Source organism: Hordeum vulgare, chromosome 3H (assembly GCF_904849725.1).
Source record: "Hordeum vulgare subsp. vulgare chromosome 3H, MorexV3_pseudomolecules_assembly, whole genome shotgun sequence".
Classification (NCBI taxonomy): domain Eukaryota; kingdom Viridiplantae; phylum Streptophyta; class Magnoliopsida; order Poales; family Poaceae; genus Hordeum; species Hordeum vulgare.
The window spans coordinates 571,403,440-571,420,203 of NC_058520.1; the positions used below are offsets into that span (position 1 = coordinate 571,403,440).

A 16,764-nucleotide genomic window follows, 5' to 3' on the forward strand; every position below is an offset into this window, starting at 1 on the left:
GGCATTCACTTTAAATAGGTCACCGTATAAATTCGTTGAGACGACACCGTATAAACTATGGTTTGGCAAGAAACCTAAGTTGTCGTTTCTTAAAGTTTGGGGCTGCGATGCTTATGTGAAGAAACTTCAACCAGAAAAGCTCGAACCCAAAGCGGAGAAATGCGTATTCATAGGATACCCTAAGGAAACTATTGGGTATACCTTCTATCTTAGATCCGAAGGTAAAACCTTTGTTGCCAAGACTGGATCCTTTCTAGAGAAAGAGTTTCTCTCGAAAGAAGTAAGTGGGAGGAAGGTAGAACTTGATGAGGTAATTACACCCCCTCTCGAACAGGAAAGTAGCGCAGCGCGGGAAGTTGTTCCTGTGGCGCCTACACCGACTGAAGAGGAAGTTAATGATAATGATCATGAAGCTTAGGATCAAGTTACTACTGAGCCGCGAAGGTCCACAAGGGTACGCTCCACACCAGAGTGGTACGACAACTCTGTAATGGAAATTATGTTGTTAGACAACGGTGAACCTTCGAACTATGAAGAAGCAATGGCGGGCCCGGATTCCAACAAATGGCTTGAAGCTATGAAATCCGAGATAGGATCCATGTATGAGAACAAAGTATGGACTTTGGTGGACTTGCCCGATGACCGGCGAGCCATAGAAAATAAATGGATCTTCAAGAAGAAGACTGATGTGAACGGTAATGTAACCGTTTACAAAGCTCGACTTGTCGCAAAGGGTTTTCGACAAATTCAAGGGATTGACTACGAAGAGACTTTCTCTCCCGTAGCGAAGCTGAAATCAGTCCGAATCATGTTAGCGATTGCCGCCTTTTATGATTATGAAATTTGGCAAATGGACGTCAAAACAACGTTCCTTAACGGGAACCTTGAGGAAGAGTTGTATATGATGCAACCAGAAGGTTTTGTCGACCCTAAGGGTGCTAACAAAGTGTGCAAGCTCCAGCGCTCCATCTATGGGCTGGTGCAAGCATCTCGGAGTTGGAACATTCGCTTTAATGAGGTGATTAAAGCGTTTGGGTTCATACAGGTTTATGGAGAAGCCTGTCTGTACAAGAAAGTGAGTGGGAGCTCTGTAGCTTTTCTCATACTGTATGTGGATGACATATTATTGATGGGGAATAATATAGAGATGTTGGAGAGCATAAAGGCCTATTTGAACAAGAGTTTTTCAATGAAGGACCTTGGAGAAGCTGCATACATATTAGGCATCAAAATCTATAGAGATAGATCGAGACGCCTCATAGGTCTTTCGCAAAGACATACCTTGACAAGATATTGAAGAAGTTCAATATGGAAAACTCAAAGAAAGGGTTCTTGCCAGTTTTGCAAGGTATGAGATTGAGTAAGACTCAGTCGCCGACCACAACAGCAGATAGAGAGAAGATGAGTTCTGTCCCCTACACTTCAGCCGTAGGCTCTCTTATGTATGCCATGCTGTGTACCAGACCTGATATAAACCTTGCCATAAGTTTGGTAGGGAGGTACCAAAGTGATCCCAGTATGGAACACTGGACAGCGGTCAAGAATATCCTTAAGTACCTGAAAAGGACTAAGGAAATGTTTCTCGTTTATGGAGGTGACGAAGAGCTCGTCGTAAAGTGTTACGTCGACGCTAGCTTCGACACAGATCCAGATGACTCTAAGTCACAGACCGGATACGTATATGTTTTGAATGGTGGAGCAGTGAGCTGGTGCAGCAGCAAGCAAGAAGTCGTGGCAACATCTACATGTGAAGCGGAGTACATAGCTGCTTCAGAAGCAGCTCATGAAGGAATTTGGATGAAGGAGCTCATCACCAACCTTGGAGTGGTTCCAAGCGCGTCGGGTCCAATGACACTCTTCTGTGATAACACCGGGGCCATTGCCATAGCCAAGGAGCCCAGGTTTCATCGAAAGACGAAGCACATCAAACGCCGCTACAACTCCATCCAGGACCATGTCCAGAGTGGAGTAATAGAGATTTGTAAAGTACACACGGATCTGAATGTCGCACACCCATTGACTAAACCTCTTCCATGAGCAAAACATGATCAACACCATAATGCTATGGGTGTTCGATACATCACAATGTAACTAGATTATTGACTCTAGTGCAAGTGGGAGACTCTTGGAAATATGCCATAGAGGCAATAATAAAATGGTTATTATCATATTTCCTTGTTCACGATAATCGTCTATTGTTCATGCTATAATTGTATTAACAGGAAATAGTGATACATGTGTGAATAAATAGATCACAATGTGTCCCTAGCAAGCCTCTAGTTGGCTAGCTCGTTAGTCAATAGATGATCATGGTTTCCTGGTCATGGGCATTAGATGTCATTGATAACGGGATCACATCATTGGGAGAATGATGTGATGGACAAGACCCAATCCTAAGCGTAGCACTAGATCGTATTGTTCGTATGCTAAAGCTTTTCTAATGTCAAGTGTCTTTTCCTTCGACCATGAGATTGTGCAACTCCTGGATACCGTAGGAGTGCTTTGGGTGTATCAAACATCACAACGTAACTGGGTGACTATAAAGGTGCACTACGGGTACCTCTGAAAGTGTGTGTTGGGTTGGTACGAATCGAGATCGGGATTTGTCACTCCGTGTGACGGAGAGGTATCTCTGGGCCCACTCGGTAGAACATCATCATGAGCTCAATTTTACTAAAGGAGTTAGTCACACGATGACGTGCTACGGAACGAGTAAAGAGACTTACAGGTAACGAGATTGAACAAGGTATAGGTATACCGACGATCGAATCTCGGGCAAGTTCTATACCGACAGACAAAGGGAATTGTATACGGGATTGATTGAATCCTTGACATCGTGGTTCATCCGATGAGATCATCGTGGATCAAGTGGGAGCCACCATGGGTATCCAGACCCCGCTGATGGTTATTGGCCAGAGAGGTGTCTCGGTCATGTCTACCCGTCTCCCGAACCCGTAGGGTCTACACACTTAAGGTTCGATGACGCTAGGGTTATAGGAAATTGTTATATGAGGTTATAGAAAGTTGTTCGGAGTCCCAGATGAGATCTCGGACGTCACGAGGAGCTCCGGAATGGTCCGGAGGTAAAGATTGATATATAGGATGGATGGTTTCGGACACCGGAAGTGTTTCGGGCATCACCGGTAACCTACCGGGACCACCGGGACCACCGGAGGTGGCCCCGGGGGTCCACCGGAAGGGGGCAACGACCCCGGGAGGCTAGATGGGCCAAGTGCGGGAGGGAACCAGCCCCTAGGTGGGCCGGTGCGCCCCCCACACTCAAGCTAAGGCGCAGGAGGTGGAGAGGGGGGGGGGGGAAACCCTAGGCGCTGGTGGGCCTAAGGCCCACCTAGGGGTGCGCCACCCCTCCTCCTTGCCCTCGTCGCCGCACCTCCCATCTGGGGGGGCTGCCGCACCACCTAGGGTGGGAACCCTAGGGGTGGCACCCCCTCCCCTCCTCCTATATATAGTGGGCACTTTTGGGCTTTTGGAGACACAGTTTTCCCTCTCCCTCGACGCAACCCTGCTCTTCTTCCTCCTCCTCTCTGCCGGTGTTTGGCGAAGCCCTGCCGGGAGACCTCGTCTCTCCATCGACACCATGCCGTCGTGCTGCCGGAGATCTTCCCCAACCTCTCCCTCCTCCTTGCTGGATCAAGGCGCGGAAGACGTCACCGGGCTGCACGTGTGTTGAACGCGGAGGTGCCGTGGTTCGGCACTAGATCGGAATCGCTGCGAGTACGACTCCATCAACCGCGTTCTAGCAACGCTTCCGATAAGCGATCTTCAAAGGTATGAAGATGCTCTTACCCCTCTCTCGTTGCTGGTCTCTCCATAGGAAGATCTGAATATGCGTAGAATTTTTTTGAATTTATTCTACGTTACCCAACATTGTGAAGATATGCTGAAGAGCGGCTCACCCATAGTGTGTATGGGGGAGAAATCAACTAGTGTTTATCAAGCCAACGCAATCAAGAAAGGTGGTCTATCTTGAGGAAGCCAAGATCAGCGTCATCTAGCTCAAGAGGACGAATTGCAAGGTATGGGTTTGCCCTTGATAGGTTTTCTGTTTTAGGATAGATTGACGTACTGTCAAGGGGGGCTCTCAAGTGAGTAGCTTGATCGTATCGTTCGTTGAGAGCTCAAACCATTTGCATCCTTGCATCATACTTCTTGGTTCTTGTTTGGTGTTTCTTTTTGTGAATTTTATAGCTTATGGTCATCTTCATGACATGTTCGAGTTCATCGAAAACAGAGTCCATATGCATCTTCTATGATATTTTCGATGTTGGGAGTTTTTGGGAGTATATCGCGGCGCAGTATCATGTCATGTCATGATGTACATAGCCTTAGTGTATGTCATGAACGAACCACACCTCTGAAGTAGTGTACATTCTCAAAAAATAAAAAAATAAAATTACCGTACCAGAAAAAAAAAGGCACACAACTTCGGACCAATGAAGACAGAGTACATGGATTGTGTGCTTGTTTTAATGCGGTATTCGCCGTCGGATCCCATCCACCACACACGCTGATGATTTAGCCATAGCCACAGCCACAGCCACAGTAGTAGTCTCTAAAATCGAGAGGAACAACCTTCCCCACACTAGCGGCTCGGCTCGGACCGGTCTTATTCAAAGAAGGGTTCTCACCATTTTATTATGGGCCTTTTCTCATTTGCTTCTTATTGATATTTCTATCAAGATTGTGTTAGCCCATGTCGTTAGCACATAATCGGTTGTCCTGTATGGCCTTTCTTATATATCTCTTGCATATATCGAATTGATTGTTTTTCTCTCTCTCCTTGTGATCTTTGCATGACTATGCAAAACACACGTGCTAGTAAACCCACTGATTTGGATATCCTTTCCCTACAAAACGAAGATTTACGCCTTTTTTAGTTGACGGTTTTTTGTAACCCAAGAGGACCTTATCACCATGGGAACAAACACAGGGGCAGTGCACACGGCCAAAGGCCATTCATTTCCCTGCGCAAACAACGACAGCGGCGAGTTTTCTTGCGAGGAGGGCATGCATTCGACTCGATATGACCGTGGGGAAGGAAACGTGGCCGCTGCTCATATCGCTAACGGCGAAGGCAGCACGAGAGGGAGAGGGTTGAGCAGAGCAGAGCAGAGCACGCAGGCCACCTTTTTCTCCCACCCGAAACAAACCGCCTCGCCCTCCTCCGCCCGCCCGCCCCACAAACCCCAAACCCCAGTCAGCGAGCGACTACGTACGCCCTCGCCTCTCCTCCTCCCCACTCGCTGCCTGCCGCCTCACGCGGCACGCCCCTCTCGTGCGCGCCCCACCCCACCTGACCACCTCCCCTCCCTCCCGGAGGACCCGACGGCCGCCGCCCGCCCGCCCGCGCCGCCGCCCCGGCATTGCGAGGTGCGCACGCCAGCCGATCGTCCTCTCCTGCTCTTCGCGGCCGGTCCCGTCCGCCGCCGCGCCCCCCTCCCTCTCGCCCGCTGCTCACTCACGCCCCTCCCTCGTCCATGCCTGCAGGAGCGCGCGCCTCCCTCCTTGGGTTTCCGGCTCCAGCGCACGGAGAAGCGGGCGTCTGAAGCGGCTCGTCGGCTCCGCGGCGACGCGCCCCTGCTCCTGCGTCCCCGGCACCAACTCGGTACGAACCTTGCTGCCGCCGCCCTGCGCACGCGTGTGGTGGTCGCTATTTGCTCTCGCCATCTCGGGTTAATCGCAGCAGCGGCATGATTTCAGTAGACTGATGACTGCTGTCAAATGTTGTTGCGGTAGAAGGCCCAATCTGCTTGCTGATTTATACGGGATTTTTTTTTCCCAGTTGCCCGCTAGTACTCCGTTTGCGAATTGTCTGCAACTTTGTGCGGAACCATCTGCCATTTCTTCGATTTCCTCCAAATTGACCGCCCGGGTAGATCTTTCCATGGCAAAGAGAGGGACTCTCCTTGTGCGCCTCGACATCCTCGTTTTTTGTTGGGCCTCGTTTTGCCTCACTGCAACCAAAGGAAGCCTTGAATAAGTGGTTTCATGCGGATAAATCTCTAATCTAGGACTGCAACTTCACGGCGGTGGAGGATGATAACCGCGGCTTCTCCGTGACGGGTCTTCCTGATTACTATAGCATTCGGTGATGGCTTTGTTCTTCCAGTTATCCCATATGCAACTCGGTACTCGCTACAGAGCATTTCCCTTCCTTTTTGGTGTTTTTGCGGTGCTTTTCCCTGTTCCTTGTCCTGTTCGTCCCACCGAATCTTACTATTTGTATTTCACCCCCTCAAAATTCACCTTCGGTGTTCCCGGTTCCAATTCCATTCGTTTTGCTCGCCTTTTTTCCCCTTGATGAAAAAAGTGTTCAGTAATTCCTGTTCGTGCAGATTCCGCCCCCGGTTTCGCCGTCGTGGCGTCAGTTCAGTTAAACCCAGCCCCTTCGTGCTGTCTTGGGCTACGTACGTACTTACTCTTTTGCAGCAGCTGTAGAGTGTAGACTCCATCCCATGGTTGGCTGTACTTTTGTTTTGTGCGTACCCTTGAGCGCAGTAGAACTACATTTAATATACTGCTAATCGTACTTGGTTGGTCAGCCTCCTCATAAACAAATCGGTCCCATATGACGGCCCAAATCACTGGAGAAAACATTCCACAAGTGGTAATATTAGCAGTACTATTCTGGTTCTTAATGTTTTGCTTAGATTAGATGTAAGCGTGGGCATCTTTACCCTGCAAAGAAGAAAAGATCTGACATCTTTAGGCAGAAATGCTGGTAGTAACTCCTTTTGCAATCACCCCCCTCAAGTTTGTGTTATTGTCACCCATCGCCTCTTTGAAATGTCCAGTCCAATCGATGTTCTGGCTCCCAGGTTAAAGAACCAGGATCAGAGAGCCCGGTCAGAGGCTTCAGAGATTCGTGGGATGGGGAGGGGGCATGATTTGACGTGGTTGTTGTCATTTAATCCGCGGCGGTGTAGGGCACCACGACTGTTCTGTGCTCGGCTTGCGTATGTGTCGCCACTTGCTGAATCTCGTGGGGAAGGGGATGTGTGTGGGAGTGGTCTTTCTTGTGCCCTGCGGTCCGTGCCTTTTCCTTTCCTCCCTGTGCAGGAGGTGGCATCCCGGCCTGCATTTATGACGCTGCATGCTTGGTTTTGTGCCATCTGCTCTTGATGTAAAGCTGCACCGCAACCATGCAGTATTTACTATAGCATTTCTCGTTATAGGAAAACAGTGGAGTGGCTTGTGAATTTTGTGGTGGATGAATGTTTCATGGGCATCCTCCCGTGTACTACACTCCGACTCCCCTGCTTCTTTGGATTTAGGGAGGTTTTTTTCCCCACTTGTGCTGCTGTTTTCTCCTTTGTGTTTCCTGGGTTTGTTATGGTAGCGTGCTCTTTCTTTTGGACACAACACCACCGGCAATGCCCGGGTCTCCTGGCTAGATGGTAGGGGCAAGTGCTAAGTGAGAGTATTTGTAACTTGTGGTTCTTCTGTTTTGTTGTGTGATGTTGACTGAACTAGAACGTGCTTGCTTGTTTACTCATTCTTGTACCTTGACCTGAGCATTACTTACATGAAGCTGACTGCTGTTTCTTCTTTTTCTTCAGGAGTTCAGGGTGTATTTCTGAGAGGAGCGTATTACATTTGATTGAGTTGAGCTTTACGTCTACTGTATCTCTGTTGTAACTAACGCCAGCAAAGAAAGAGCATCATATGATTGAGAAGGTAGTCAGTGTAAATCCCTGCTTGAGATGTATGCTTGTACAACTTTTGATTACTCATTTACATCTAGGTGTGATTAAAATCTACCAAGTTCTATAATAAACAAGCCGTTTGTTTCGAAGCCTTGAACGTCTAGTCTGGTTCAAATAAATAAAACCCTTACTATTACTTCTATTGTTGTTTTCTCATAAGATAAATGAAAACTTGGATTTCTTTTTGTTCTGCATCACATCTCATTGTTTTCGCACTGACATAGTGAACATGACGAACTTTTGGCATATCATGTGCTATGTGGTTCTTTTGAAAGCTGCTGACATGTTTATCTTTTATTTGCAGACTGAACGTTACACAAGTCCAATGAACATAATAGCAATGGGATCTCGAAGTATCTGCCTTCTTATTCTTCTTGTGATCTTCATCCCCAGTTCTGTCATGTCTGAATCAAGTGATATAAAAAGTTTATTCACTCTGAGGCACTCAATTGCTGAAGAAAAAGGTTTCCTTCGCGGCTGGTTTGATTCAGAAACTCCCCCATGCAGCTGGTTAGGTATAACCTGTTCGGGGCGTAGCGTTGTGGCCATAGACTTGTCCTCCATGCCACTCTACGTCCGGTTTCCTTCATGCATCGGGGCATTCGAGTCGCTTGTTCTGCTGAACTTAAGTGGGTGTGGGTTTACTGGTGAGCTTCCAGACACCCTGGAGAATTTGCAGCGTCTTCAGTACCTAGAACTGAACGATAACCAACTTACTGGGCCCCTGCCTGCCTCATTATATACCTTGAAGATGCTGAAAGAAATGGTGCTTGACAACAACTTATTACATGGACAACTGAGCCCTGCAATTGCTCAGTTGCAGCATCTCACCAAGCTCTCCATATCAGGGAATTCCATCTCTGGTGGCATTCCTACAGAGTTGGGCAGTCTGCAGAACCTAGAGTTCCTGGACCTTCACATGAACAGCCTAAATGGGTCGATACCAGCAGCTTTTCGTAATCTGTCTCAGCTGTTGCATCTTGACCTAAGCCAGAATAACCTCAGTGGATTAATATTTTCTGGAATAAGCTCATTGGTGAACCTTATGTCACTTGATCTGTCCTCAAACAATTTTGTGGGGCCAATACCCGGGGAGATTGGTCAATTGGAGAATCTTCGGCTGCTAATTTTGGGCCAAAATGCTTTCACTGGAAGCATTCCAGAAGAAATTGGTAATCTGAAGTGGCTTGAAGTACTCCTGCTCCCTGAATGCAAACTCACAGGCTCCATTCCTTGGTCCATCAGCGGTCTTGTAAGCCTGGAGGAATTTGACATATCAGAGAACCACTTCGATGCTGAACTCCCAACATCCATTGGTCTGCTTGGCAATCTGACACAGTTGATTGCGAAGAATGCAGGGCTCAGGGGGAGCATACCGAAAGAACTAAGTAATTGCAAGAAGATTACTCTCATAAATCTGTCATTTAATGCCTTCACTGGCTTCATCCCTGAAGAACTTGCAGAACTGGAAACTGTTATCTCTTTTTCTGTGGAGGGGAACAAACTGTCTGGTAATATTCCAGATTGGATGAGGAATTGGGCACATGCAAGATCTATATCGCTTGGTCAAAACTTGTTCAGTGGACCTTTGCCAGTGCTGCCATTGCAGCATCTGCTCAGTTTCTCTGCAGAATCCAACCGTCTCTCAGGTCCTGTCCCTGCTGAGATGTGTCAAGCCAACTCCCTGCAATCCCTTATACTGCATGATAACAATCTGACTGGAAGTATCGAGGAAACTTTTAAAGGATGCACAAATCTCACCGAGCTGAACTTGCTAGGTAATCATCTTCATGGGGAGATACCAGGGTACCTGGCTGAGCTGCCTTTAGTTAGCCTGGAATTGTCCCTAAACAATTTCACGGGAATGCTGCCTGACAGGTTGTGGGAGTCATCAACTCTTCTGCAGATCTCTCTCAGCAATAATCAGATTACCAGCCAGATCCCAGATAGCATCGGTAGGCTGTCCAGCTTGCAGAGATTGCAGATTGACAATAACTATTTGGAAGGACCCATACCAAAGTCTGTCGGCTATCTACGGAATCTGACTATTCTGTCTCTGCATGGCAATGGGTTATCTGGGAACATTCCAATAGAACTCTTCAACTGCAGAAACCTTGCAACACTGGACCTAAGCTCTAATAATCTGACAGGGCACATCCCGAGGGCCATATCTAACTTGACATTGCTCAATAGCTTGATTTTGTCTTATAACCAGCTCTCTGGTGCTATTCCTGCTGAGATCTGTGTGGGGTTTGAAAATGAGGTTCACCCTGACTCAGAGTTTGTGCAGCATAACGGCCTTCTTGATTTGTCATACAACCTGTTGACTGGTCAGATTCCAGCAGCAATAAAGAAGTGTTCCATGCTGATGGTGCTAAACCTGCAAGGCAACTTGCTAAATGGCACTATTCCTGCAGAGCTTGGTGAACTGACAAATCTTACAAGCATTAATCTGTCCTCTAATGAATTAGTTGGACCGATGCTTCCTTGGTCCGCACCATTGATACAACTTCAAGGCCTTATTCTATCAAATAACCACCTAAATGGCGCCATTCCTGTTGAGATAGGCCAAATTCTTCCCAAAATTTCAAAGCTAGACTTGTCCGGTAATGTACTTGCTGGAAGTCTACCCCAGTCTTTGCTGTGCAACAAATATCTGAACCGCCTGGATGTCAGTAATAACAATCTCTCTGGGAGTATTCTGTTCTTTTGTCCCATGGACAGAGAATCCTCAAGCTCACTGCTGTTCTTCAATTCAAGCAGTAACCATTTCTCAGGGACCCTAGATGAGTCTATCTCAAACTTTACACAACTGTCTTCTCTTGATATCCACAACAATAGCCTCACTGGAAGCTTACCATCAGCACTCTTTGATCTCAGCCTTTTGAACTATCTTGACCTCTCAAGCAATGATTTCTATGGTGTCATTCCTTGTGGTATTTGCAATATATTTGGCCTCACATTTGCTAACTTCTCTGGTAACCATATCGACATGTACAGCTCAGCAGATTGTGCAGCAGGAGGTGTTTGTTCCACTAATGGCACTGGTCATAGGGTGGCTCATCCATCTCATCGAGTTCGAAGATTAGGGATCATTTGTGCCCTTTCACTTGCTGTCATCATTGTGTTAGCACTTCTGGTGTTCTATCTGAGACGCAAAGTATTGCGGAACAGATCATTGATTATTGTGCCTGCCAGCAAGGCCAAGGCTACCGTTGAGCCAACCTCAAGTGATGAGCTCCTAGGAAGGAAGTCGCGGGAGCCTCTGAGTATCAATCTCGCAACTTTTCAGCATTCACTGTTGCGGGTCACAGCTGATGATATACTGAAAGCCACAAAGAATTTCAGTAAAGAACACATCATAGGCGATGGTGGCTTCGGCACTGTCTATAGGGCGGCACTCCCTGAAGGTGGGAGAGTCGCGATCAAGAGGCTTCATGGTGGCCATCAGTTTCAAGGTGACCGTGAATTCCTTGCTGAGATGGAGACCATTGGAAAGGTGAAGCATCCAAACCTTGTTCCCCTGCTTGGCTACTGTGTTTGTGGCGACGAACGATTCCTGATCTATGAGTACATGGAGAATGGGAGCCTTGAGATATGGCTGAGGAACCGAGCAGATGCAGTTGAAGCACTTGGATGGCCAGACCGTCTCAAGATCTGCCTCGGTTCTGCCCACGGGCTTGCTTTCCTTCATGAAGGATTTGTGCCTCATATCATCCACCGGGACATGAAATCAAGCAACATCCTGCTGGACGTGAACTTCGAGCCGAGGGTCTCCGACTTTGGCCTTGCAAGGATAATCAGCGCGTGTGAGACTCATGTCAGCACCGATATTGCTGGTACATTTGGGTACATTCCTCCGGAGTATGGCCAGACGATGAAGTCCAGCACGAAAGGCGACGTGTACAGCTTCGGCGTCGTCATGCTGGAGCTGCTCACAGGACGGCCACCCACAGGGCAGGAAGATGTGGAGGGGGGTGGGAACCTTGTTGGCTGGGCACGATGGATGATCGCCCGCGGAACGAGGAACGAGCTGTTTGATCCTTGCCTGCCAGTCTCAGGCGTGTGGCGGGAGCAGATGGTGCGTGTGCTCGCCATTGCCCTGGACTGCACCGCGGACGAGCCGTGGAAGAGGCCGAGCATGGTGGAGGTGGTGAAGGGCCTCAAGACAACCCAGGCAATGGAGTGCGGGCCTCTGGTGGTGACGGTGTCCAGGGGCGCATAGGGCTGGCCTCGTAGCACTGTTCTTGACAGTGATGTAATGTAATAATGTAGGCTGATGGTAGGTAACTTGTAGCTGTAGTTGGGACAAATGCCGGAGATTGTAATGAGATAAACCAGTGTGGCTCATGTTCAGGTTGTAGTTGGGACAAATGCTGTTGTATCTTGATTCATGTGTTGTCTTTGTCAGTCACTCATGGCAGCATGAGTGTTTCACAAGCTCTGAAGATGGTTGTGCTGAAAGTTCACTTCTCCTTTCTTTTGTTCATGCATTCTAGAGAACTCATAGTTCAGGTCATGTTTTTTTTGGGTCTGTTTTGCCAGATCCAGAGCTCTAATACTCACGTTATTCGCCAGTTTGCTGTGGCTTCTGCTTTAACTGTTTTTTTTTCTGTGTCGCAGTGCACCATAGAACTCCTAGTACAGATTATGCTTATCTGTTTGCCAGAACATGCTCTTCTGCTCTTCATTCTTTCTTTCAGGTTCATGTGGCCATACCATACTGACACCAGTACCATGTATTGCCAGGCCAGCTGAATCTTGAGAAGAAATGACAGCTACCGCTTACATTAGTTTCAGTGCAATCCATGCCACCATATGCAAGAGGTTCATGCCTTGACAGGCCATCAGGAAACATGGTCTGACCTTTAAGGAAACCGGTATTGTTGGCACAGGAACGGATGGGGTGTTTGGTTCTCCTTCTGTCGATCTTCCACCGCATGGAGATTGGCTGGCCTCCGAGCCAAAGTTTTTCCATGGAGATTTTGAAAATACCTCATGCAAAGCTGTTGAATCTGCAAGCTCGTCAGCAGGAAACGACATTTGTCAACGACGATGCAAACTTGCGGCTTGAAAACTTGCAACAGGAAGCTTCTGGAGGCAATGACCCGGCCTTAGGTTTTTGGGTGATGCACAGTTCATCTGAAAGAACGTATCAGAGAGTGTGGCGTTTTGGCTCTCGGGTGCATCTGCACCCGGGCCGACGGAAAAAATCAAAACAAATACAAAACAAATTCAAAAAAATCCAATTTTTTTGTATGTGGTAGATGATTAGATGCGCGAGGCCCGCTCCAGTTTTGAGTTCATTTGGGGATCTGAGGCGCTCTCAACAAAAAAGACAAAATCTGGGTCTGTGAAAAAGGTTCACTGTTTACAATTTTTTTGACCCAATTTGTCTTTTTTGCTGAGAGATGCTCGAATGTCCAAATGATGTGAAATTTGGAGCAAACCTTGCGCATCAAATTGTCTACTACTCAAAAAACATTTGGATTTTTTTGAATTTGTTTAGTATTTCTTTTTATTTTTTTCGTCAGCGGGAGCATCTGAGCCCGTGCGAATTATCCCGTATCAGAGTTATGCAAAAAGATGGAGTTCTACCGGTGCCATTGCCAGGGCACAGGGCCACTATAGGTGACCCCTGATTATTTTCGTTTACTTATCTTTATAGATAGTGTGTTGATTCCAAACTGTCTGGGAGCACCTCGTGAAGAATCACAGCCATCGCTGCCCCAGCAAAGCACAGCTTGGTACCCGGCCTTTAACACACATGATGACACAAAGTATCAGTATTATTCATTGCCTCCATATTATTTGGTTATTAACCTGATTATTACAAACACCACATAGACTTGGAAAAACAAACACCATTGACACGTTATAAGATGATGCTCACTTAAATTGAAGTCCAAATGCAGGTTGCCTATGGCGGTTTTACCAAGCAACTCACTTAAATTGAGCATCTTCTGCCAAGAACGACCCATATTGATGATGCTCACAGTCTGGAGAAGAGGGACATAGCCAAAGCAGAAGGGGTCATTTTTGAGATATAAAAAGGTCAAATTTCACCATTGTCAGCTTTGGTATCCACTTCAGATCAACCCTGTTAAGATTGGTAAAGGCAATCACTAATTCACTGAGTTGCGGGTGTTCTACTTCCAGCAAAGACATAATCCCCATGTCGCAGCGGTAGATGGAGAGCAACTCCAGTTGCTTGCATATACTGAAAATTTTGGGAAAATCCGATTCACCTAACCTCAAATTCTCTAGCGTGAGGCGTGCAGGACCACCAAATGTGTCTGGACACGAATAAAGAAAGTCATGAACTGCCTCCCATAAGTGAGCGTTTCATTGTTGGTACGTTGTCTACGCACCTTTGTCAAGATTGTAAACTCGACTGAAGCAACCTTTTGTGTTGCTATGGTGTTGGCAACAGCGTGGACAATGAAAATGGACTCGTCTCCCAAGTAGAATCCAACGGACAACAGGTGAGTGGTGCATACACTTTCAGCCCTTCTTTTCGGTATGCTCCTGGTTGCTTCAAGCACGGCGGTGTTGGTCCGAACCATATCATCATCATCATCATAGGTTAATTTTCTCCGATCGTACTTGCGCTCGAAAGAATCAACCGTTATGACAACCTTTGAGAGCATAGCAGGGATCTGCTTCCAACGTCTGGAGAGGACGCTGGTTCTTGCGGCGTCAGCGATACCAAGCCGCTCGACAATGTCGAGCAAAACTTCGTCAGGCAACTTGCTGAGCCAATCACCTTGACTGTCCTCCTACATTTGATATATGGAAGCAGATCAGAGTTGCATCCTTGTCAAGCCTCAGCACAGGTGCAGTCTTGTTATTTTCCACAAATAAAGGTACAAGTCACATACTTTTCCGCAGAAAGACGCAATTTTGTTATTCTTGCTTCTGCTCGATCACTGGTGAAAACAGCTTCGCCTTGTTGGATTTCAGTTCAACGGAGTTTCTGGTCCAGCTTATGTATTTGACAGGTTTTGCGATGTCTCGGGAGGTGCTGGTCTCCTCCGAAATCTGGATACTGCCGGGACGATCACCGGGCAGTTATACAGCTGAGTTGGATCCTGCCTCTCCCGTGAACGGGGAGAAATAAAATGAACGAAGAGGCCGGCATCGAGTTTGGGTCGAGGAGAAACTAGCTGGGCTGTCCACCGAATCCGGGCCGCGGAAGGGGATGCAGCCCACGCGAGGCAGCTGCTGGGAGACCGGCCAGGCGGATGGGCAACAGACCCGCTGATATGTTTAGTACCACCTCGGCTACCGAGGGGAGTCTCATCCAGCTTATAAGCTCGGTCGCGACGGCTAGCATCGTCCCTTCGGGGACATCCGATAAAATTGGAACGATACAGAGAAGATTAGCATGGCCCCTGCGCAAGGATGACACGCACAAATCGAGAAATGGTCCAAATTTTTTCGACATTTCGCGCGCGGGTCCTTTTCCTTCTTAGGCATATGGCCCTGGCACCTTACTTCCACGCCCTTTCTTCTTTGTGAGCGTTTACAGATAGGTCCTTTTCTGGTTTATATATCATGCCTTTTCGGCTACAGGTTGTCTTTTTCGTCACAAATAGGCCCCTACTTCCGTTGTAACCCCTGTTTTTCTCACAACGAAGTCCTATTGGTGTTTTTTTAACACAAGTCCTATTGGTGTTGCAGCTCCACTTATGAACTGGCCCCCTTTTTCTTTTGAAGATTTCGCATAAGCTAGAATCACAAAGATGCAGTATAAATTTTTGATACATGCATGAATAACCACCAACAGAGGGTTTGACGGTAACTACATGACCACACACTTGACGAAAGCTCGTGGTTTGAATCTATGTACACTTGATGGATTGAAGATGGGTCAGTGGCATGTGGAGGTATTTGACCGTATCTACATGACCACACACTTGACGAAAGCTTGTGGTTTGAATCTATGTATACATGGATTGAAGATGAAAGTTTTTGCCCTGTAAAAAAATGGAAGCTTCTAGTTTCAATTTACACATATAATATTTGTTTCTACTCCCTCTGTCTTATAATATAAAAACGTTTTTGATACTAAGGAGAAGCTTATTACTGAGTGACCGGTGAGCGATTTCTAAAGTTAGAGAAACTAGCATTATTGATTTTGACAATCTCTCACGCACCCTCACAAGCAAATCACAGACAGTCAACTAACGAACAACCCGATTTGATTCCTTCAAAATGTCCCATATTATAACGTTGCGGCAAGGTCGAGGGGATGGCGAGCGAGATAGGCTCTCCCAACCTCGCACCTGACAGCTGAATGCAAACATGTAGGATCTTTGAGTTCAAACATGTTGCAATCCCCAACTTATAATTTTGTATCCTCGAGAATTTCACTACTTTATGGAAGATGGAGAGTTGTTAGGACCAAATGATTCTTCACACTATAAGTGTAGTTGGAACATTACATTAACACATCCAGATATTTCCTATTCCGTCGATAACGTATGTGAGTTGCATGCAACTTCTTGTCACCAGATTCATCTTTACAAGAGACCAAGTTGCAGATGGATTCACTAAGCCATCAATAATTACTTAATTAGACAACTTGAGGGATTTGAGGAACACTGTTAGAGATAGAGATATGTAATCAACCAACATTCGTGAGATATAGGCCTTGATTGTTTGTGCTGCGGCTTCGGCCAAAGCAGTTGTAAACTCGCTATATGTCAAGGAAGCAACTGCAATGAAAGTTAGTTCTTGCAACATAGACTTTCAACCCTTCTTTTCAGTATGCTCCTGGTTGCTTCAAGCACGTCGGTGTTGGTCCAAACCATATCATCATCATCATCATCATCATCATCAATACTCGAATTTCACTATACACCGAGTGCCAGGCTTGTTATCGAGAGCCAAACCGCGTACACTCGGCAAACTCATATACGTCGAGAGCAACACTCGGCAAAAAAGGAAAACTCGGCAAACATGTACTTTGCCGGGTGTCAGGGAGAAAACGCTCGGTAAAACAACAAAGCTCGGCAGACAGGGCTTTGCCGAG

The 16,764-nt window shown here is 47.0% G+C and overlaps 1 protein-coding gene, 1 non-coding gene and 1 pseudogene across 2 annotated transcripts; 2 read left to right on the top strand and 1 right to left on the bottom strand.

The window, feature by feature from the left end:
• Positions 1-5,519: 5,519 nt before the first annotated feature.
• Positions 5,520-11,955, top strand: LOC123445210 (leucine-rich repeat receptor protein kinase MSP1-like). Its single transcript, XM_045122168.1, has 3 exons — positions 5,520-5,626; positions 7,581-7,698; positions 8,032-11,955. The coding sequence occupies exons 2-3, from the start codon at positions 7,687-7,689 to the stop codon at positions 11,950-11,952; spliced, it is 3,933 nt and encodes a 1,310-aa protein (XP_044978103.1). The 5' UTR covers positions 5,520-5,626; positions 7,581-7,686; the 3' UTR covers positions 11,953-11,955.
• Positions 11,956-13,427: 1,472 nt separating this feature from the next.
• LOC123442065 overlaps positions 13,428-16,764 on the bottom strand; it is a 158,869-nt pseudogene continuing 155,532 nt past the window's right edge.
• LOC123445903 lies at positions 15,065-15,167 on the top strand. Its single transcript, XR_006631256.1, has one exon. It is a non-coding gene; the product is annotated as a U6 spliceosomal RNA (small nuclear RNA).